This window comes from Daucus carota, chromosome 2 (genome assembly GCF_001625215.2).
Source record: "Daucus carota subsp. sativus chromosome 2, DH1 v3.0, whole genome shotgun sequence".
Lineage (NCBI taxonomy): Eukaryota > Viridiplantae > Streptophyta > Magnoliopsida > Apiales > Apiaceae > Daucus > Daucus carota.
In genome coordinates, this window is record NC_030382.2 from 49,396,222 (window position 1) to 49,419,232 (window position 23,011).

The 23,011-nt window shown below is 35.4% G+C and overlaps 2 protein-coding genes across 6 annotated transcripts; one reads left to right on the forward strand and one right to left on the reverse strand.

Annotated features, from left to right (window-relative positions):
• Positions 1 to 689: 689 nt before the first annotated feature.
• Positions 690 to 14,968, reverse strand: LOC108208806 (phosphomethylpyrimidine synthase, chloroplastic). 5 transcript variants are annotated; one of them, XM_017379355.2, is made up of 14 exons: positions 13,956 to 14,937; positions 12,160 to 12,225; positions 11,935 to 12,069; positions 11,743 to 11,808; positions 11,071 to 11,256; positions 10,882 to 10,968; positions 10,688 to 10,801; positions 10,483 to 10,607; positions 10,263 to 10,393; positions 4,931 to 5,249; positions 4,618 to 4,745; positions 2,919 to 3,745; positions 1,682 to 2,364; positions 916 to 1,106 (listed from the first exon to the last, which is right to left on the reverse strand). In XM_017379355.2, the coding sequence occupies exons 1-13, from the start codon at positions 14,796 to 14,798 to the stop codon at positions 1,684 to 1,686; spliced, it is 3,708 nt and encodes a 1,235-aa protein (XP_017234844.1). In that variant the 5' UTR covers positions 14,799 to 14,937; the 3' UTR covers positions 916 to 1,106; positions 1,682 to 1,683. The 5 variants fall into 5 exon arrangements, 4 of the variants coding, with proteins under 4 accessions (XP_017234844.1, XP_017234841.1, XP_017234843.1 ...); XM_017379351.2 differs by lacking the exons at positions 916 to 1,106; positions 1,682 to 2,364; positions 2,919 to 3,745; positions 4,618 to 4,745; positions 4,931 to 5,249 and adding exons at positions 7,548 to 8,136; positions 8,250 to 8,373; positions 8,472 to 8,795; positions 9,538 to 9,663 and having other exon boundaries at positions 10,285 to 10,393; positions 13,956 to 14,968; XR_001804415.2 differs by lacking the exons at positions 10,263 to 10,393; positions 10,483 to 10,607; positions 10,688 to 10,801; ... (4 more) ...; positions 12,160 to 12,225; positions 13,956 to 14,937 and adding exons at positions 690 to 830; positions 6,246 to 6,373 and having other exon boundaries at positions 1,009 to 1,106; positions 4,931 to 5,263.
• A 4,422-nt stretch (positions 14,969 to 19,390) lies between these two features.
• LOC108208463 (sugar transport protein 8) lies at positions 19,391 to 21,751 on the forward strand. Its single transcript, XM_017378992.2, has 4 exons — positions 19,391 to 19,520; positions 19,727 to 20,046; positions 20,195 to 20,818; positions 21,058 to 21,751. Exons 1-4 carry the CDS (start codon positions 19,391 to 19,393, stop codon positions 21,493 to 21,495), a joined length of 1,512 nt encoding a protein of 503 aa, XP_017234481.1. The 3' UTR covers positions 21,496 to 21,751.
• Positions 21,752 to 23,011: the final 1,260 nt, after the last annotated feature.

Consider the following 23,011-nt stretch of genomic DNA (forward strand, 5'->3'; position numbering starts at 1 on the left):
ATTTCAAAACTTTATATTACGCGTCCATCTCTCCACAGAATTCAAGCAACCACCAAAACAACAAAGTTGAGCTAACATGGCGTGGGTGTTTGAGCTGCAAACTGTTTAACTAAGATAAAATTCATAGTTTCTGTTCTGATTTAAGTAATTTCCAAAGTTCTGTGCCTAACATATATATTGTGGGAGACCCTAAATATGCAATTCACATCAGCTCACGTAAAAAATGTGATACCTACGCATTTACTGGTATAAACTGATTCTGCTATACCATCACAATTTAGTGAGCAAAAGGATTCAAAGGCTGGCTATCGAACGCCAGAAAAGCTAAATGGATAAATGGGAAGACGGAGATCTACTCCTACTCCTAACTGATGGAAGCATCTTAATTTAGGATCTAAGACAACAATGGAAGGTTTTCTGGCCATCAAACCCTGGTAAACTTTGGGCACTTCAGCCAAAAAGATCACCCTTTCATCATAAACCGAAAAGATTAACATCTAATGCGACTGTGTCACCTCCAGAGGAGCTACTAGCCAAGTTGAGCTTATAAGTAGCCCTGACCTGTCCTAGGAAGCTCCACTTGAGCTATAAGAGACGAGGAAACATGAACTAAATTTTCAGTACTTCATGGACACCAGGGAGATGAGTATTCTATAGAACCAGCAAAACATATGCAGCTAGCCCAGGGCATGGATGGAATCTCCCTTCCTGCGGATGCATGAAAACAAGAAACAAGAAAATGCACACTCCCTACGCAGGCATTATCCTGTTCAGGTGCGAAGGGACTTTCTCAGCCTGACCTGCTCTTGCCCTGGCCCAATAAGCCAGTGCTGAAGCAGATGCAGACACCCCCGGTGCGTTTCTTATGTCAATGGAGGATATATAGGAATAGAAAAAAAAACAAATTAAACAAGCTGCAAGAAGTTTTTGCTGTATTATTGCCAAATTCTAGATCAAGGAACATTTGTTTTTGTCTCAATATTCACCAGATAACTACTATGAACTAACCCAAAGCATGAAAACAATGATCTGAACCAACAGCTGTGTAGCCCACAAATTTACGCTTCATAAAGTTCCAGACCAGTTTTATTCGTCACAAGGTAGTCCTGCAACAAAATTTGTATTAATAGCAGTAATATGGTAGCTCTTATACAAGATGAACTAAAGTGTGATGATCAATTAGAAAATATGGCAACTCCAATGCAGGAAAAATGAATCATTTTTCACATTCTGGATGTATGCATGTGTTCTGTAGTACAATTGTAACAATTATTTAGTGATAATTATTCCTGAACTACTTGCTGCTTATAGGGATCCCAATGGATCGTACTGTTCAGAGCTGACGAGATCTGAACTTGGATTTTTTACTAGACCCAAATCAGGTCCAGACTTGACTGACCTCGACAACTAACTAATTTAGGCGGGCTTTGATAATCAGTATACAAGTTTACAATCTGTGCACTGCATGTGCAATACACGTGCACGCGAAATACCAATTGACGATATAAGGGTAAAGAAATGCATAATGCATTAGACTTTACTTATTGTAAAATTATATAGTAGATATTGTACAGTGTGCTTAGTGCGTATAGTGCTATCTCTGCATGCAGAAAATTAATTTATATGGTTAATACTGTCCATAACCTGAAATTACTAGTGTGAACAATTAAATAATACTGACCTTCACTTCTTTGCCGAATTGATGTAGTCTGCCGGCAGGTAGATTTCTCCACCAGATTCGCCATGCTGTTCACCACTCACAGTTTTTTTTGCTGCCAGAAATTCAGCACTCATAGCATCCATCCCCTGTTGAACGGCTTCTTCCGCACTTCCATAACCATGCTCCTCCGCATACTTGCGAACATCTTCTGTGATCTTCATGGAGCAGAACTTTGGCCCACACATAGAGCAGAAATGTGCCACTTTTGCACCATCTGATGGCAAGGTTTCATCATGGAAGGATGTGGCAGTCATTGGGTCCAATGACAATGCAAACTGATCCAGCCAACGGAACTCAAATCTGGCCTTGCTAAGTGCATCATCCCAGGCTTGAGCATGTGGATGACCTTTTGCTAAATCAGCAGCATGAGCAGCAATCTTATATGATATGACCCCAGTTTTGACATCATCCCTATTAGGCAAACCAAGGTGCTCTTTTGGAGTGACATAACAGAGAAGCGCTGTACCAAGGGCGCCTATGTTGGCAGCACCTATGGCTGATGTGATGTGATCATAACCAGGAGCAATATCAGTGGTCAAAGGTCCAAGGGTGTAGAAGGGCGCTTCATTACACCATTCCAGCTGTTTTTGCATGTTCTCTGGAATCTTGTGCATTGGAATATGTCCAGGCCCTTCATTCATCACCTGGAAATAGTATAATAATGTTGTCACTTACATAGGTAACATGGTAAATTTTAGTGTATAAAGCTTTAACCCATATTTCTTGTTGGAAAATAACTAATGGTGATCTATGTAACAGCAAAATGGTAGTTTTACAAGGTTTGAGGTCTATATAATCTATATTATATAGACCACATTCTGCAATGATTATTAATTCATTCCGAGACATAAGACCATATGTAGCACTTATCAACTCATATGTTGGTCAACTACCACGAAGAAAATACAAGACATTAAAGATAATTGAGCAAAACATGCTACTCTATCCTTTTCGGTATAGATTAACCAAAACTACAATGTGTAGAAACAATAGGCATCATCATTAAGTCTTTCATTAATATCAGACAAAAAGTTGAGTGGTAACACCTGACGCCTGTAAGTCATATATTAAACTGCAGCTGTAACTCTGCTAAATATTAAACTTTAAACGAAGCCGGTTTTACAGAGAAAACCATGGCTAAAGATATAACAAAGTAGATATAGTTGATATACTTGAGCATACTAAATAAGATCATCACCTGAACATCTTTTTCCCAAGCTCTACGTGTCAATTCTCCTTGAGTTAAGAGCTCTGCGAACTGAGCAGTGTCATTGGCATCGTATATCGACCCTGGTCGCAGGCCATCACCTATGGACAATGCTATATCATACTGATTGCAGATATCCAGTATGTCATCCCAGTGCTCATAGGCAAAATTTTCCTTGTGATAAGTTAAACACCACTTTGCATGGATAGATCCCCCTCGAGAAACAATTCCAGTCATTCGTTTCGCAGTTAGTGGGATGTAGCGAAGCAAGACTCCTGCATGGATGGTAAAATAATCTACACCTTGTTCAGCCTGCTCAATCAAAGTCTCTCTGAAAACTTCCCAGTTCAGATTTTCTGCAATTCCATCTACCTTTTCAAGTGCTTGATAGATGGGAACGGTGCCTACTGGAACAGCTGAATTACGTAAAATCCACTCACGAGTTTCATGGATGTGACGTCCTGTAGAGAGATCCATAATAGTGTCAGCACCCCACATTGTGGCCCACTGAAGCTTCTGGACTTCTTCCTCAATGGAACTCACAACAGCCGAATTTCCAATATTCGCATTCACCTTAACCAAGAAGTTCCTTCCGACTATCATCGGCTCCAATTCTAGATGCTTCTTGTTGGAAGGAATGATAGCACGGCCACGGGCAACCTCTGCCCTTACAAACTCTGGATCAAGCTTCTCACGTGCAGCACAGTACACCATTTCCTCTGTTATAATCCCTTTCTTAGCATAGAACATTTGTGTAAATCTTGGTAAACCTAACTTCTCCCGCCTGTCAATCCATTCCTTCCGCAACTTGGGAAGACCTTTGAAAAAAAGCGTTGAGAATTAATTATGTATAAGCAAATTCCAAGTCTTAATGTCAGAAAAGGTATAATAACATTACGCAGATATTAAAATTTTAAAACTAAATGCAAGAACAATATGAGTCAACAAGTTGAAAGCATAATATAGATGCTACAACAATTCAGGTTGGAGAAATAATCCTATTAAGTATTATATTTAAACCAGTATAGTTGTCCATTGACTCAGCAGTCTGTACTGAAAAAATCTCAGCCATCTCCTCTACACTCTGATTTCCTGTCCTCTCTCCTATAAAGTGGAATCGAGAACACTATATCTACTAAATCCTCCCTGGATTTAAGAACACTACCTCTACAAAAACCTCCATATGTTCATCCCATCCAAAAACATGTCTGTTTAATCCACACGTTCTCCTCACCCATCTCTTTTGAATGTAAGTTACACTCTCTGTTTGACCTAAACGTTATGTGTATGTATCTAATACCAATAATGGGTCATTATATTCGTGCGTGCACTCCTCCTTCAATCATTTATTCAATGTGCTTTCTGGACAAGGATCTTCATATTTGTTTTGATCATATCTGGCTTGGGACTACAAAACATCTGAACTCACTAATAGTTATATATATATATTAAAATCAAATAAAGGGCTTAACAAGAGAATATATTGCTAATAGATAAAAATAGGCACAATATCTTTTAAAGAATCGATGACAGAAATTGCAAAAGAAAAAACTTGTTCTACGATACAAAATATAATATACAGATAGATCAAGTACATAAAAATGGAAAAGCTCATAAATTTTTCAATTATAGAGATAAATGGATGCAAAGCAAAGCATAATTCACTAGAATATAGCTCTCAGTCTCATACCAATCCTGGGGCTTATGTCTTGGGGACCACTTGTATCATAGGTATCAAAATGAGGTTCATCTCCTGCCAAATGTATACGTCTGAATGGAACTTTAAGCACATGACCAGTTTCTTCATGAGTAACTTCCCTGTAATTACGAACAAACCATTATTCACTAAAATTGTATCAAGAGCATGTGCACATATCTTGGCGACATGAATGCTTGTGTATCATAGAAAAAACAAGGGTCGAAAAAGCATGCATTTTAAAATCTGCACATTCTATATAGATAAGTACACCAATATACTAAATAAAAAGAAGCGAAAAACTGACGTATATTCTTTAGTGCTCCTTGGAAAACACTGGTCAAATGCTGGAAGAGGAAGGAAATCAGGGGCTGCAGGATCAACAGTGTGCTTCCTGTGCTTAGTTGTCTTTTCCTTATTGGTTGAAGAAGGATCGAAGGTCAATGTAGCTCTAGGTCCTGAGAAGGAAGGGATGTAGTTTTCCTTCTTCCAAGTGCTAGCAGCATTTCCACTTACATCAAATCCAGGCAAAAAAGCAGTATTTGGCAACTTTGAGGAAGCGGAATGGACTCCACTCTTACAAACAAAAGATGTCAAAGCAGTATTCACCGAAGCCATAGCAGGGACTGATAAAACAAAGCTGTAACATACAGTCGTAGACGATGTCATGTTTCTTTTGTATTATCAAAGTATCAAGAGTTTGAACCAAACAAATATAGTTTCAGAACACCCAACAAGATATATTTAATCAATTAATTATAAAGGCGTGTGATATAAATAAACTTAATTTACAACATATCTCCTTTAACACCATTGAGCATGCAGATTCTCAACATATAAATATAATTCAAGCTTCAAACAACCACAAAAACCTTAAGAAAAATGTGTGTCTAACTGTCTATACCCTATATAAACACAGGCACAATCAATTATTCAACAGAATGACAATGAGATACAAGTATAACGATAGCAACTCAAATTCAAATACATAAATTTAGTTCATGGTATAAATTGTTGCAAAAACCTTTAAACAATTCACATACACAATGAACTCGGTAAATTGATTCACAACACGATCAATTGATAAACAAAATGACAGTGAGAAACATGTGATTTACTAAATTACTCGCGTATACATTCAATGCCACCTTTCACCGATCACGAAAACTTGATAAATTCACACACACAAACACACACACACACACACACACACACACACACACACCACGAGTGACTCGGTACTTCGACTTCAAATGCGATGAATTGTGAAAGAAAATGACAGTAAGATCCACCTAAAATTATAAACTATCACAGATTCATAGATATACACAAACACACATTTGATTCAAGCTTCCGGCACAAAAACCTCGAAAAACATATAGGATTAAATATAAACATAACATAACCATGCATACAGAAACAAATGAATGAGACTTAGGTCTGGTAGATTGATAGAACAACTGGAATTGAGAGATTAAATTCGATCTGAGCTTTCGAACGATCACGAAAACATTAAGAAACAGGCATACACGGATACATAAAGATATAATTTAGGGAAAAACAAGATAGATATGAATTGATGAAAGCAGAATGGAGAAATGAGTAAGAGGAGAGTAATGGACCTCACTCTTCGTTCTTCTTATCTCTCTGTGAAATATCTTGTTGCAAATGAAATGCGAATTGAGTGAGCGTGCGTTCCCTTTTTCTAGTGCCTCTTCCCACTTGAAATCTTTTTATTTAAAACTATACCATTTGTAATAAAATAAAATAGTATCTACTATATTCTCGTGTATCTTCTGTTCTGGATTGTTCGGGGTCCCACGTCTTCTTTCCTCTTTTCTTTTTAAAAAGGATTTTTGTCGTTTGTCACGGAAGGTGTGATTTTCATTATTGATTTTAAGTCAATGTTCCGTAACTCGCCAAACTGATTAAATTTTTGATTAATTACTGATCAATTCGATTAAATCTGGATAAATTCCGTTAATCTCCGATTAATCCTTATTTCGTGACTTCACCAATTAAGTCTGATTCTCGCAGAACTGATTAATCACCGATCAATCCAATTAAAATCTGATCAATTTCGTTAATCTCCGATTAATCCTTATTTCGTGATTTCATAAGTCTGATTCCCGCTTTTTTACGATACTGTTCCCAACACGCTTTTTAAGAATTTTAAAAATATAATTTATAATATTTTATGAAAATGCCTGAACCAAAATTTGATGTTTAAATTTTTATTCAAATAAAATAAAAAAGGTATTATGAAATTATATTTTATAGGAGACTCGAAATACATGCGAATAGTAAACGTATAGAACTTGCTGAGACGCGGGGAGTAATAATTTTCAGAATATAATATTTTTTTTAATATTGTATAGTAGTATTAAAACTAGTTTGACAGACTTCTTATCAACTTAATTCAATTTATGCCACAAATTCTGTGAGTATCCAAAAATTTTAAATTTGCACGGGATGACGGGAATACATTTAAATTTGAAATAGCTTACAAATATGAATATTTCATATCCCTTGGAATATAATCGCAAATGATTATACTTTCGTATCCTTTTTTATTAGTGTCGGTTTCTTTTATGCATCCCTAGCTGGTAACATCTTCCTCCTTTCTTTCTTTTAGAAATGGCCAAAATTTGAATACTCCGTGCATTCCACACTCTCAAACCTAAAACTCTCAACTCAATTATTTTTATAATTCTACTTCACATTAGTAAATCTATGAGTTGCTGTTACTTTCCATCACAAAGAAATTTTACCTCAATGTATGTGCAGTTACTGTTGTCATATATATGGTAGGTTTAATACAGAATTACTATTTACTGAAACTCCTGAACTGGTAAAAATAGAACAGGTTCCTTTCTGAAGATTATGAAGATTATGGAATATGTGGAATCACGAGAGTAGGTAGCTAGAGATAAATGAAGATGTATATACAGTATTAGTTTATATACCAGTAAGTATGTAACCACATATTCAGGTCGACAACAAATATACATGATCCGATATGCAGACTCCATACATATTGTAATGTATGAGGTATCCTATTACATTTGCATATTAGGACCTAGTAAAAAAATCATCATGTCAGATATTCCTAACCTTTCAACGGTTTTGGATCATGAATATGTCCATAGTTTCTAGCAGCCACCAGCAGTCCATGGTAGGTCCCAAGTGAACCTAAGAATAGCATATGGAGCAATACAAAGTTGCAGGGCTGACTGCTGAGTTGCTGCCTCCCTAGGGGTGTCTTCCATGACTTTATGATGTCGAGAACAGCCTTGAGGGGGGGGTCTGTTTGAAATTGATGGCGAAGCTAAATTTATATATTACCAACAAAACACAAATCTTCTCATTGAACATCAAAGAGACGTTGTCCTGGACTTGTTTGCAATGGAAGAATAGACTCTTGCTTGCCTGTAATGAAAAAAGCAAGTTCTGCTGGTGCAACTACCATTTTTAACCATTTGTGAAGTTCTTCGCCTTCTACTTTCTCTTTTTCTGGATTGAATAAAGTCCAACAAGTTGATCCCAAATCAGCTTATTACATAGTAATGTTACAAGATTGACATCAGCAAAACTTTCATATAAAGTCTAGCAACAGTTCACATTACCTTCTAGATCCGCACCAAGCCCCTCTAAGACAGTAGGATTAGCACGAACAACACACAGTGCTATTTCAAGAGCTGATTGTAGCAATTCTTTGACCTCTATTTGAGCAAGATCATCAAGATGTCCCTGGGCGCACAAAAGGACATATTACTGGCATGTCAAAAAACAGTTAAAGGAATATATTAAATAATCTTCCAAAACTTAAGAACAGTGGATAGACCAACCTGACCCCTTCCCCACGGGGAGGCTCCTGACGCGTCATCGGCCCCACCACTAGAAAGTGTTGACAATGAAACAGGGCCTATAGTCTGATTGAGACCATACTCAGTAACAGCCTTGTACGCCATATCTGTAGCTCGACGTATATCATCAACTGCACCTGTTGAAACACGACCTGAGTAAACAACTTCTTCAGCTGCACGTCCTCCGAGAAGGGTAACCAAGCGTCCACGCAATTCGTCAACAAAAAGCAGATATCTATCCTCGGTGGTGGGAGGAGTGTAAGTAAAACCCAATGCCCCTCCAGACCGCGGTAATATACTCAGCTTCTATAAAAACAAAATTACCATGACCGCATTATAATTCATGTTTTATCATCTGACCATATCCACTAGCATATAAATTTTATTTAATTAACTTCGCAAAAGAAATGATATCAGCTAAACAGTGGTCCACAATTCAAATTTTACCAAAAACAGTGGAATAGTTTAGAAGTTAGATGTTATTAAGATACAACTTTTTTAGACAGAAATCCATAATTCTAAGAACTCAACATAATATTCATAATTACCAGTGTCCAACAATACTAGAGCAACAAACATCAAGCCAAGGCATTTACCTAGAATTTCAACATCATATCTTTGATTACCTATCTCACATCTAAGTCTAAACTGCTTTCTTTATGAATGTCAATATAACTACACAAGGCACAGCTTTAATTTAAGCATTTCAGGAGGGATGAGGTATAATAGGTGATCGAAAAACTTGAGCTTCAAAATTTTTGCTAAATCAATGACACAAATGACTAATTTTGTATTTGGGGGGGGGGGGGGGGGGGGGGGGGGGGGTAACTCGGGGGGGGTAACTCAACATAGAAGAGTACCACCTGCTGTCCAGGAGAGGCGCAACCTTGGAATTTTATCCAAATTTCTTTATTTGCACCCTTATCTAAATGACTAAATCAGGCACAACGTTTCTTTCCTTAGAATTGTAACTAATAAGCTCCTAAGTCCAGCATGTCTCACCCAAAAAGGAAATTATATGAAAGTGGAGGGGGGCAACTCCACTTACCGAAACCCTTGGCTGTCCAGGAATAAGATTTGCAATGGCAGTGCCCACAACAGCGTGACCAGCTTCATGCCTTGCAACCACACCTTTTTCACAACCCTGTAGCTTAGCAGTCTTCTTCTCGATACCCTGATAAGTGTCATATTGAGTCGACAGTCTAACATGTAGTATCTAAAAATTTAAAGATCCAAAACACAATGGCAATATATTCCATATGAACTGGAGAAGCATATCAATCCTGACTAAAAAGATAAACAGATGGCTTTAATTTCAAGAGCAGATTCTCCACGAATACAGTAGATTACGCTGCAACTGCGATTTCATGTGCCTGATACATCAATTTATTACCCGAAGAAATGCATTTTGGTTGATTTTCGCATAGACCAAAAACATTTCTTTCAGTTCTCACATACAATTTAACCTTCTATATACCTGTCTGTAAACACATATTTACATACAGCTTAAACTTTGAATGCAACAAAAAAACACTCGGGAAGAATAATATACGTTTACTAGCCAATCAATTAATGAGATTCCACGTAGTATGACCTTGTTTAATTGATGCGGCAAAGTTTGGCTATAAAAATCTAAATCATGCCCTGAACAATATTCACATAACGAAAAACATATGAACAACATTTGACTACCACAAAATCAATTTCAGAAACCACAAGAGCACTCATACGCATGCTTCCAAGTGCATTTATCCAAATTAAAGAGATGCGCACACACAAAAGAGAGAAAAGTTACAGCTATTGCTCGCTCCACGGCATGAATGAAATCAATTTTCTCCACAACAGTTTTATTCTGTCTTCCTGCTAACAAAGCAGCTTCATTCACTAGATTTGCAAGGTCTGCCCTGCAGAGCATCCAAAGTCCACAAATTACTTCCAAGGCTTCAACTAAAGGATTTTAAAGGCATCTCATAAGAAAAGAAGGTATATATACCCAGTAAAGCCAGTGGTCATAGAAGCTATATTAACTAGATCAACATCCTCTCCAAGTGGAAGCTCCTTCTTGGAAACATGTACATTTAAAATGGCTTCTCTTCCAATTTTATCAGGCGTCTCAACCTAGAAACCACATTAAATTGTTCATTTGTTTGCTCACACACATTCACCATGACTTGATTACTAAAGGACATAAATCAAACCATAACAACACGATCAAATCTTCCTGGACGGCGAAGTGCGGGGTCCAAAACATCTGAGCGGTTAGTTGCTCCGAGAACAATAACAGCTGAGTTGCTGTCAAAACCATCCATCTCCTGCAGTGTAATAATAGTACACATAAAATATATACTCATGTTCCATAATGCTTTGAAAAAAAAACTAATAAATATCTTACAGTAAGTAACTGGTTCAGAGTTTGCTCTCTCTCGTCATTGCTGACAATCCGAAACTTGCCATCACGACTCTTAGCCACAGCATCTATCTGCAAAGAATAGCAATAGAAGGCGAAGACTCACATGAGACATTTGAGTTAAGGGACTGCAATGCCAAAGTAAAATATTTGAATAGTTTAGTGAATTATAACCTCATCTATAAAAATAATAGATGGAGCCTCCTTCTTTGCCCGGGCGAAAAGGTCTCGCACACGGGATGCTCCCATGCCAACATACAATTCGACGAATTCACTTGCAGAACAACTTATAAATGGAACATCAGCTTCGCCCGCTACAGCCTTCGCTAAAAGAGTCTTACCTGTCCCAGGAAGTCCCACCTGTAAGATAACCACTGGTATTACTTACAACTACATATCACAGAGTTATAAACTAATATGCATTAGTTTTATAGGATAAAATTTACAGATACAAAGCTTCATGAAATCAATAATGTAGGCACACACACGTAAAGGTTTCATTATTGTTTAGCCCCACAAAAAAAGGGGTTTCTTTATTTGTATTGCACGGTAGCTCTCTTAACTTAAATTTATGCATATGACACCTGTGACTAATGATCAGTACATTGTTTTGCTGTTTTTTTAATTTACTCCTAAGCTAAAATGACTGAACTTTAATTTTCAATACATATAACAACCATCACAAAGATGAAAAACCCAGGAGTCCTGTATCCTGATCTCACAGCCAAGCCCTTTTTAGAAAAAAGTGTACCCCAATTATTGTTTCAGGATTCGCACAGAATAGATGTTTAAATTACACTACAAGACACCATATTTCACTCCGATCAGCTAGCAGTCAGAACTCACCAGGAGAACACCGCGTGGAGGACGAGCACCAACTCGAATATATCTCTCCGGATTCTTTAAAAATTCCTGAAGTAGGTAAACGTTGTAATAGTAAGATCTCTAGAAAGAAGTGACTCTTTACCTAATAACAGACATAAAAAATAAGAACAGTTAAGAACAAACTATACTAAGAATGTTGGGATATTTAGATACCACGATCTCTTCAAGCTCTTCCTTGGCTTCATCAACACCAGCAACATCAGCAAACGTAACACTTTCCCCATGTTCAGTTTCTTTAGCTATGTTAGAGCTCCCAGACTTCCGATTTCTTAGCTGACCAGTTGTATGCTGTACAAATGTACAAATGCAGAAAAAATCAAAAAATGTTACCAGGAAAACAAGTGAATAATGAACTCACTGATGTATGTCAGCCCAAACCTGAGACCAACTAAAAGGGAACCGTTGTAGAAGGCCAGCCAGCACAGCAACATAGAATAAAGAAATCTGCATGCAATAAAACAAAGTCAACGCAAGTACATTGAATCTTATAAACAAAGCACATATACTGGATGGAAAAATGGTAATTTATACACCTATATAATATAAAGTATGAAGCAATATATATGATTACATATATATGCAACAACTTTTCAAATAAAAGTACAAAACGAATATCTGAATATATGTATGCTCACAATTTCCTATGGAATAAAGGAAAAACTTATACAACATGATCTTATGCAAACCAGGAAAAAAGCTACGACACCGTAAAAAAGATGAAACGGTATTAAAGAAACTATACCATACATAACTCTGCTTTCTCATTTTTAGGTTCACCTAATATCTTTTAGCATTCTAACTTTCATAAGAACCTGTGACCTTGAATTATTCCTGAAGCTCACTATGACTTGTACCTTCACTGCACCAGACAACCAGTATCTGTTACCATGGATTAGGATATATGTTAGTCAATATGGTAGGTAAGTAGCACAAAATAGTCCAGTATCTATGCTGGTACCCCAAGAAATATAAGCAATTTGACTTAAGGATGTAAGCGTCAGAACACAGGAAGTGCATTGTTTTATCCATCTTCAGCTGTTCTAGATCATCTCCCCATTACAACCAATATTTTTAATATTATATAAATGGTTATCTCATTTATTATGACAGTATAGTTCTTTCCCTTCGAAATTTTTTATTGGACTGTAATTACATTTGATAGCAGTATTCAGTTTAGTTCAACTAAAATTCTTCAATTTACTGTGTCAAATTTAATGATAAAGTAATAAGAAATTAGGAAAGTTTCTATGGATATACGATTACCTCTATAATTATAAGCCTGATCATATAAAATGAAATATAAAATATTATATTTGAGCAATCTAATTCTGTTAAAAACCTTAGTGAATTGTAATTCTACCTTTAGTGGAAGAATATTTTTTTTTAAAATATAACAACTTTTAGGTGGATTATGACTACTTTTCCTACATCAACTTATATCCAAACTAATTGCGAAATAAAGATACCCAACCAGTATTATTAAATAATATAACCAAAATTCTCTTGTCCTGCTTGTAACAGTTTTCCTTCTATACTTTTTTAACAATAAGAAATGTAAACTGTTTTAAAAGTTGCCATCAGTTTGGATTTTTTATTTGTAAAATGCAGATGATAAAGCACCGGAATAACTTTAGAAAGAATGAAATTCATTATCATGAAGCCAGATCGTTAACTTAAAAAATTATTTGGCCGTACGAAATTCAGGTTAAAGGTGAGGCAGACAGTCAAGTAGTAAATCAATAGGTAAGTATTAACTTATACATACAATTACAGGACCATCATAAGATAGTAACTAAAGCTTGTAATGCTTATGAAACAAAAGAGGGAAACCCACTAACTTTCAGTTGTGATGCAATGCTAGGTTCAATAACCATTAAAGGTTGATTTTGGGGGTGATGAAAGATGGAAACAGTCCCATCAAATTAATGTACACCATGAAAAGAATGATGCATACTAAAAACAGTGATACTAATAATCAGACTTTTAATGTCTATAAACAGCTATCAGTAAAGCTTCACAACTAAATAACTAATACAAACATGGAGTGATATATAACCGCTTTCCTTCTAAGGCACTTAAATATATGTAACGTTCTAGATCAATTTCAGTTCCCTCATATAAGTATATAACCAATTCAACTGCTCAAAGACAAAACAACAACAGAAAGAACTCACCAAAGCAGAATTCAAGAACCCACCCGACCTCTTATCAGGCGAACCAAACTCAACCTCATTCTCAACCATCTTCTCATACGGAGTCTTAATATCATTCGGCCTAGTCGTCGTATACACAACTCTCTTCGTAGGCGTCACACTCCTCAACAACAACTCCGACTCCGCCAACTTACTCCCACTCTCCACCACATCCTCCTCATTCCCACTCTCAACAACATCCTTCAACTTAAACATAATATGCACACCATCAACCTCAACTTTCTTCACACAATTCCCATTCACCTTACTTAGAAAATCACTATACGGAACACTAATCAACGTCGTTGAAGGCCTCGGGTCTGAACCAGGTAACGGAATCCCCGGCCTAAGTAACCGCATAACAAAAATCACAATCCCTAATTGTAACAACAATATCCCTATCTCTTGAGCTTGAATTATCGGTTGCCACCGCCACTTCCCACTTTTCCCCCACCATCCCCCCTTCTTAGAACCCGAACCCGACCCATGACCCGAACTAGGAGTCTTCTTCGTTTCCGAGCTATTCTTCTCCTTCTGCTCCGTAGACGAGTCAGTCTCGTGTGAATTCTTACTTTTGGCTCGAATTCTAGTACTCTGATTCTTCAAAAACAAAGCCAGGAGATCCAATTTGTGCGAATTTTTCGGAACCCTAGATTGTCCGTACGGATTAATTCTGGCACAAGACAAGAAACTAATAGGTTTCTCATTAAATTGAGTGATTCGATGTCGAATCAAGGTGTAATTGTGAATATATCTGAGATTTGAGGTCGAATTTACGTGAAATTGAATGTTAATTAACGGTCGTAGAGGATCGATCGCTAGCATATTTCAATAATATAAAGATAAATATAGAAGCAAGCGCATATACATACAGATTATCTGTGTGTATACATGAGTGTAAAGTGTACGTATTAGACTATTAAGAATTTAGGATTATCTTGTTCGGTGTGTGGGACCCTAATGCTGGAAAACAAGGTATGGAGACGAAGATAGATACATCCATATTATAATACTATAAAATTATATATACAGTTGCTGCGCGCGAAACTGGACGCGACGGCGATGATTACTGGCCACTAGTTCACGTTCAGGTACTAGAAGCTCTTTTATTTCACATGGCTCAAATGTATGCTGAAACGTACTTGTATTTATATCGGTAATTCAATTGATTGTTTATGATTTTGAAAAAAAAAATAATAGTTATCTCTAAAAAATTTCTCAATTTTTTTTTTTGACGAAAAAAATAAAAAATTCTCAAATTTAGTCACATTGACAACAATGCCTAATATATACATAAATCAGTGGTTTAAAATTAGTCATGTCTATCACGTTATTTGAAAAAAAAAATCAAAAATCGAATTTAGAGTACTCAGCAATACTCTTGTGAAACTAGTACATTTCTTAATATTATTTTTTCGATATGATTTAATGTAACACATATCTATATAATTAATAATTATTAAAATAAATTAATATTATATGATTTCATCAAAATTATAAGTTTTGATAAAAATTTTGTTGTAATCTGAAGTATATTGAAAAGATGATTGAAATTATAATTATATGATTTCATGATTTCATTCGGATATTAAAATTTTATTGTCCAAGTTTTTAAGATATGAGTTGGATCATAAATTTCATTAAATAAAAGAAGTTCATATTACGGAATTACATTTTTATACGAGTATGACACACACACGTACCCATCTATACATATTTATTTAAATTATCTTTAATAAATTAATTCTAAAATAATAATATTAACATGATTAATATAGGTTTTAAGTAGTTTTAGGGGGCCTCTTGAATGCATATCAACTTTTTTTTTTTTTTACAGAAAATGCCTATCACCTTAAGACAATAGTATTTATTTTAAAATTTCAAATCAAAATAAAGAATCAAATAAGTAAAATGCCAAACACCACCGGCCTGTTGGAAATATCAATCTGAAACTTGCCTGAATTTGAGGATCAAGTAAAATGATCAGCCAAACATAGAATTCTAAAGTTAGCAACTCACAAGAGCCTGGACATGATCAGACTCTTGAATCTTCATTTCCCCCATCAAACATTCTCAGAACCATTGTAATAAACTTTCAAAAAAAAAGGTCCTAAAATGTCTTGCATTTTCTTACTTTCTTGCACTCTTTTCCTCCTCCTTAGTCTTATCCTGAAATGGAGCCTGTTCTTCTCGCATGCTATAATGCTACCATAACTTGATACCTTTATGCTTATTTATATATGTTTGTAAGCAGCAATGGAGAATATGCCATATTTTATTATTTACAAGTAAAAATCATTTAAAGATGTAAATATGGCTATTGACATAAAACATATTCAAGTCTTTCCATGAAAGTTGTGCCTTCTCGATAAATACTTTCTATAATCTTGTGATGAAGTATCCAATCCCATGCAACGATATTGTTTTTTTTCTTCTGTTTATGTTTCTTCCATTGGTCTTTGCCTTTTCAATTTGCTCGGTGCTTGTTTCTGCTTTAGTTGTGTTTTATACAGTTATCTTTCATGCCGATCAGGCGATCATAAAGGACTTGAAAATGTCAAAGGAAATTAAAAAAGCACACTCTGATTGTTGATGATGATGACATGGGTAAAAATGTTTGCTAGGCGAAGAAATGCGAATCAAAAGGAAATAGAAGATTATACACGTAGAAGCATTGAGGACAAAGGTTTACAAGTCCAGTCGGATATGATGACGATTTGGTTGATAAAACTAGCGTGGGAACAGAAAATTTGAAGGAAGTATGAGACGTAAAGGTGAATACCGCATCTTCTTTGCTTAATGTTTCACCATAGTTTTCTGACGTTGTAGCCGAAACAGAAGGAGAAATTTCTAATTACTCAGAAGAAGAGGATGGACGTGAATATACAGAAACGCTTTAGACCGGAGTATTGATGATCAAATTAATCATTGGCGTGTCAGGAGTTCAGCTGAGATATAGAATTACAGAAAGGGACAATAAGTTGGAGATTATTATTGCAAGATGGAAAGTCAGAAAATTATTAGATACAAAGTTCAGAAATGCACTAATGAGCCTTGCCAGAAATTACTCCCTGGATCATAATGTTAACAATCCTTTTGGTCCTAATGACCTGGAAGAGTAAAAGTCCTTACCGGAAAGCTATTAAAAAGCTTTCAAAAAGGACATTTTGCAAGACCGAAAGTGAAGTGGAAATGGAACAAAATATACATGAAAATATTAATGATGGATTAATATCTTCATCGGAAGATGATATACTATGCAGGACCTTAAGATCCCTCTCCTGTTTTGCTGAAAAGGACACAGATGTGGCTAGAGAGGACAATGATTAAGAAAATGATGTCTCATGTAATACTGACAGAATTTTGTATAAAATGACAAAGGATAACTCTGTTTTGGGGGAGAAGAACATGTCTCAATTCTCATGTTCCTAGCAACTCCTCAGCTTCAGACTTGCAGGTGGAGGTTTCAGAAGTTAGTTCTCCACAGAGCGCTTGATCAAATGAAAATCTTCAAAATTTGATGATTACAGTAACAGAAAGGCTATTGCTGGTTGTAGCTCAGATGTTAAATTCTGCAAATTTACAGGTTAGTCGATTTTTTCTTACAGCTATATGGGCACTTGAAAGTGGTCTTTCTTACAAAAAAATAATATAGTGACATGGCATAAGTAAATAATGCTACATATTCCGCAGATTTCTTGGGATGTTTGTTTCTCATTTTTTTCAAATATAATTTTGCCTGAGTCTAAATTTTCTGATTGATGTACATATGCGATTTCTTTTAATCAGTTAAATTCTTTTAATCAGTTAAATTCTTTTTTACTTTTACTTTTTAATCATACTAGCCTTTAACCCGTGCGAAGCACGGGCGGGTATATAATTCGTAATTCATTATTTATAATTTAAATTTTAACTTCATTTTATTAGTATTTTAGTATTAATGGATTGAATTTTCTCCCGATTACTTAAAAATGGACAAATCCTAATAAATATATGTGTGTGTGTCAGGATTTTAGTACATTTAATCCCGAATTTATACACGTAGATTTAAAAATAAAAAAAATCAGAAAATTCAAATCTTTTCCAAACATAACCGATCGTGTAATACCTTTGAAAGATTCATCTAATCAATCGAATTCCAACGTAATCTTATAATCTTGGTTTTTTTATAACAATAACTTTTAAGACTATAGTTAGAAAGAGTTATATAATGGTTCATGTTTATATTGAAATAAAACACGTTAAAGTTAAAAAAAGTTATATGAAGGTTCTTGTTAAAAAAAGATATTCAAAATTGTATATATATAATTTTATTTATAACATTATTATAATTTTTTTAATGAAATATTATATGATAATGAATTGTTATGAGTGTTTTTAGTATTTGAAATTGTTTAACAATATAATACTAATAGATTCCACATTTGTAGAGTTGTAATACCAAAAGAGTATCAAACCAAAAAATAATAGACTCCACATTTGTAGACGTGTAGTACCAACCAAACCAAAAAATATAACTAAAACCTTGGACTACAAATTATACCCATGTTGGCTTATTATAGTATAGTATAGATCTGATTCATCATTTTTATTTTTATTTTTATTTGAGGTGATTTGTGATCAAACCTGATCTAATTATAAACAAGCTGAGAAATTTGAAAATGATCAAAAGGAATTATGATCAGCATGACAATTTTAAAAATCTAAGAAAAACAATTTCAGTTTCGATTTTATAACAATATTTCTATCCATACTCTCCTAATAAGAATAAGATAGACATAAAAATAATTTTTCTAATAAAGGAGTTAAAATAATTTAAGTAACAATAATGGGATAAAAAGTGTAGGAAATACTGTAATGAACTTTTAAGTTTTAACACTCACTGTAAGAGATCAAGTCAGATTCAGTTGAAATACTTAGGCGAGTTGTAGGCTTAATCACATCTCCAGTCACATCACACATGGTACTCAACTACTTATTAACTAATGACTAGCTGAGTGTAATTGGCGAATCAATCAGAAAATCGAAAAACTTATATATTTTAATTCAACGTATCAACTTTTGTTAATCTCAAAATAATAAAAGGTAGGTTGAATTAATCAACTGTTATTACAAAATATATACGTACGGAGTTTATGTGTTATTGATCGAGTGCACAATACAGGAACTCCGAATTTGTGGACTGAGAAGTTGTCTACTCCCATAAAAGGAGGCAGCTGGTCAAAATAACGAACCAAGAGAGATTTCAGGGTTAGATCTTAGATCTCTTACTCAGTATGGATAGATAGATGAGTATAAATTAGCTTGTCTGGCCTCACTCACACTACTTGCTTAGTAGTGTTTATGTTTTGATAAATCTTGATTTACTGATAATAGTCTAGTTATAAGATCATCTTTAATTATTAAATACGAAAAAAATGGCTGGGGGTGTCATGTTACCGGATGGGGGAACAGAGTTTCCAGGGAAGCTCACTTGGAATGTTGTGCTATGTACTGTCATTGCTGCCTTTGGTGGTCTCATGTTTGGTTATGATATCGGCATTTCAGGTCCTTTCTTTATCCACTCTTATTATATCCGCCCCGCTTTTTTGCGGGGCTTAGTCTCTTGCTGGTTCCGCCCCTGCATGAAACTCTGGTGATGGAATAGTTAGTCCATTAATAAGCTTAGCTATGGATCTTTACACATGAACACATGCACATTTATTAATTTAAGTAATTTGATGATGAATAAAGTTAATGTTACGAAATTGTAGGAGGAGTGACATCAATGGATAGTTTTTTGGAGAAGTTCTTTCCGGTGGTATACAGGAAGAAGCATCAGGCCAAAGAGGACAATTACTGCAAATTTAACGATCAATATTTGCAACTCTTTACATCTTCACTATACCTTTCTGCTACTATCTGTTGCTTTGTCGCGTCAAAATCATGCAACAAATTTGGGCGAAAAAGGACCATGCAGGCGGCCTCTGCATTCTTCTTACTCGGTGCTGTCTGCAATGGTCTTGCGCGAAACCTGGAAATGCTCATTTGTGGAAGGCTTTTACTCGGTGCTGGAATTGGATTCGGAAACCAGGTTAACTAGTTCATACTAATTTCATCACTTAATTTTCCCACTTGAATGCTCAATCTGTGGGATATGTAGCATAATAGCATTATTTACTTATGTACTACATTTTGAAGTTTAAAATTTAAGTGACAGCATGTAATGGTGTAAAATGCAGGCAGTGCCGTTATTTATATCAGAAATTGCTCCGGCAAAATATAGAGGAGGACTTAACATTATATTCCAGTTGCTAATTACAGTAGGCATTTTTGTAGCCGGTTTAGTCAACTATGCCACATCTCATCTCCCAAATGGTTGGAGAATTTCACTTGGTGGAGCGGCAGTTCCAGCTCTATTCCTTCTAGTAGGTTCACTCGCGATTGTGGAGACACCCACGAGCCTCATTCAGCGTGGCAAGAAAGAACGAGGTTTGAAAACTCTGCAGAAAATCAGGGGAAAAGGCATCGACGTTGACAAGGAGTATCAAGAAATTGTAGCCACCACAGAGAAGGCTCAACAGGTTAAGCATCCTTTTAAAATTCTGATGAAGACCAGTATGCCCCAAGTTATTTGTGGAAGCATAATTCAAATGTTTCAGCAGCTCACTGGAATTAATGTCATCATGTTTTATGCTCCTGTATTGTTCCAAACGATGGGATTTGAAAATGATGCCTCTTTGTTATCATCTGTGATTACGGGGTTGATTAATGTTGGCAGCACCCTTGTTGCTGTTTTCTATGTCGATAGATGGGGAAGACGAGCATTACTGCTCGAGGCCGTTGTTCAAATGCTCATCTGTCAGGTTTTCATTTCTTATCTTGTACTTCTAATCAATCATTTTTTCTGAATCATGCCTTTTACATTACTAATTAACCCGAATATACGTGAATGTCCTTGATGAACTAATTATAAGGGATCGGTTAAGAAGTTCAGAATGACTACTGTATTTAAGTAGTAAAAAGAGTATACACTCTCATGCTACTACCAAGTACAACAGTGGATCAATAAAACGCGATCATATTGATAAATTCACATTGTCAGGTTGTGGTGGGAATATTTCTTCAAGTGGACTTGCATGCTACAAATACAATGCCAAAGATCCCAGCCTACATTGTGGTTGTCCTTATTTGTACTTTTGTTGCTGGATTTGCGTGGTCTTGGGGGCCATTAGGTTGGTTGGTAGCGAGTGAAATATTTCCATTAGAAACTCGAAGTGCTGGATTTTTCTGCGCGGTGGCCATGAATATGATTTGGACCTTTATAATTGCTCAAGCTTTCCTCTCAATGCTGTGTGCCATGAAAGCTGCTATCTTTTTCTTCTTTTCTTCATGGATTGTTATAATGGGACTTTTCGCACTTTTCTGGTTGCCAGAAACCAAGGGAGTTCCTATTGACCAAATGGTGGACACCGTTTGGAAGAGGCATTGGTTTTGGAAGAGGTTTTTTCATCATGACCAGACTGCTGATGCAAAAGCTTAATAAATATCCAGCTCAATGGCAATGGCATGTATTGCTGCAGCTCATCTTTAATTTCTTTTTTCATTTTGTTGGGATTTGGGGGAGGAGATTATTTAGTTAAATTCTTTGTTTACTTAATGCTAGATTCATTCTGAGTGATCATTTCATTATTAGCCATTTAGCCTAATCTGTAGATGTAGTTTCTGATAATGTTATGAAAAATGATCATCCTAAGTTTTTGTAACAAGAATATTGTTAAAGCCTTTAAGGGTTACTTCAATTATTTACATAGATAAAACCTTCCTAGTTACATTTCCTCATCTCTGAAATTTATTTGTCTTTAAATTTTGGAGGAATGATCCTTAAAACTTTAAATTACTCTGATAGATGTCCTAAAATAATGCAAGAATTCAAAATTTTATTTTTTTTATCTATGCAAAGTCCTGGTCGGACAGTGGGAGAAATAGAAACCCTTTTCTTTTGTTACTTTGTTTTCTGATACTAGTAAAATTAAAAATCATTTAGCAGAGACAATGGATTTATCAGTTTAATATTTATTCATTTAATCGATGGATTGACTTATCAGAGCAAAACCTGATTAGATGAAGAATAAGAATCCTTCGAAGAAAGATTAGATAACCGAAAGTGTAAAAGTTGTGGCATTATGTGGATGATTTTAACTTGTGGCGATTAGTTAGATAAAAAAAATAGGAATAACAAAAAGAGAAATAGAATAAAGCAGGGAAATTTGAGGTGCTTTTGCATTGCAAGTTGCAGATATGCTGCAATCTGCATCTCTTTTGAAAAGTGAAATGGTTAGTTTTGTTAGTTACCATACAAAAAGCTAATAGAATTGAATTTTTTTTATCATGTTGCCTTCATTTGATTCTTTGCTTGCTTGTGGGTTCTGTGTGGGGTGGGGGTTGAATATTCTCTCATACAAAGTACTGTGATTAACTCAAAGAATGGCTAATGTGGCACTGTTAAGAAAGTTTCAGTGTTTGAACCAAAAAAATCTTCTTTTGGTTTGGTAATCACTAGCCACAGTACCACTTGAATCAAGAAACTATTTGTTTATTGTTTTTAAGGGTGCACTACTAGAGAACAGTAACACTTTCTTGTACAATTTGCAGATATGGTACTAGGAGATTATACCAGAAGATTAATTAAATAATTAAATATCAGTGGCTTAATGCTGCTGTGAATCTTACTTTATACTTCAGTCATCTTAGTTTAATCAGCAATCAGTTTTATTCAGGATCTAAAACAATGGATTTTCTATGGTAAAAGCAATAGGGAGCTCCCAGCATATGATGCTTCACCTAATGGAAGATCTGAAGGTCCAGGATATGGTCAAAACAGCATATTGTGCTTGATCAACTTCAAGTATCTAAATATTATTGTATATGTAAGTTTTTTTTAAATATGGAAAAAGGAAGCATAATATATGTATTCTGCCTAAATATAGATGAACGGTTGTGGTTGACACGATGGTCAAGTTTCTACGTTACGGGGTTAAACCATTGAAAATTTAACC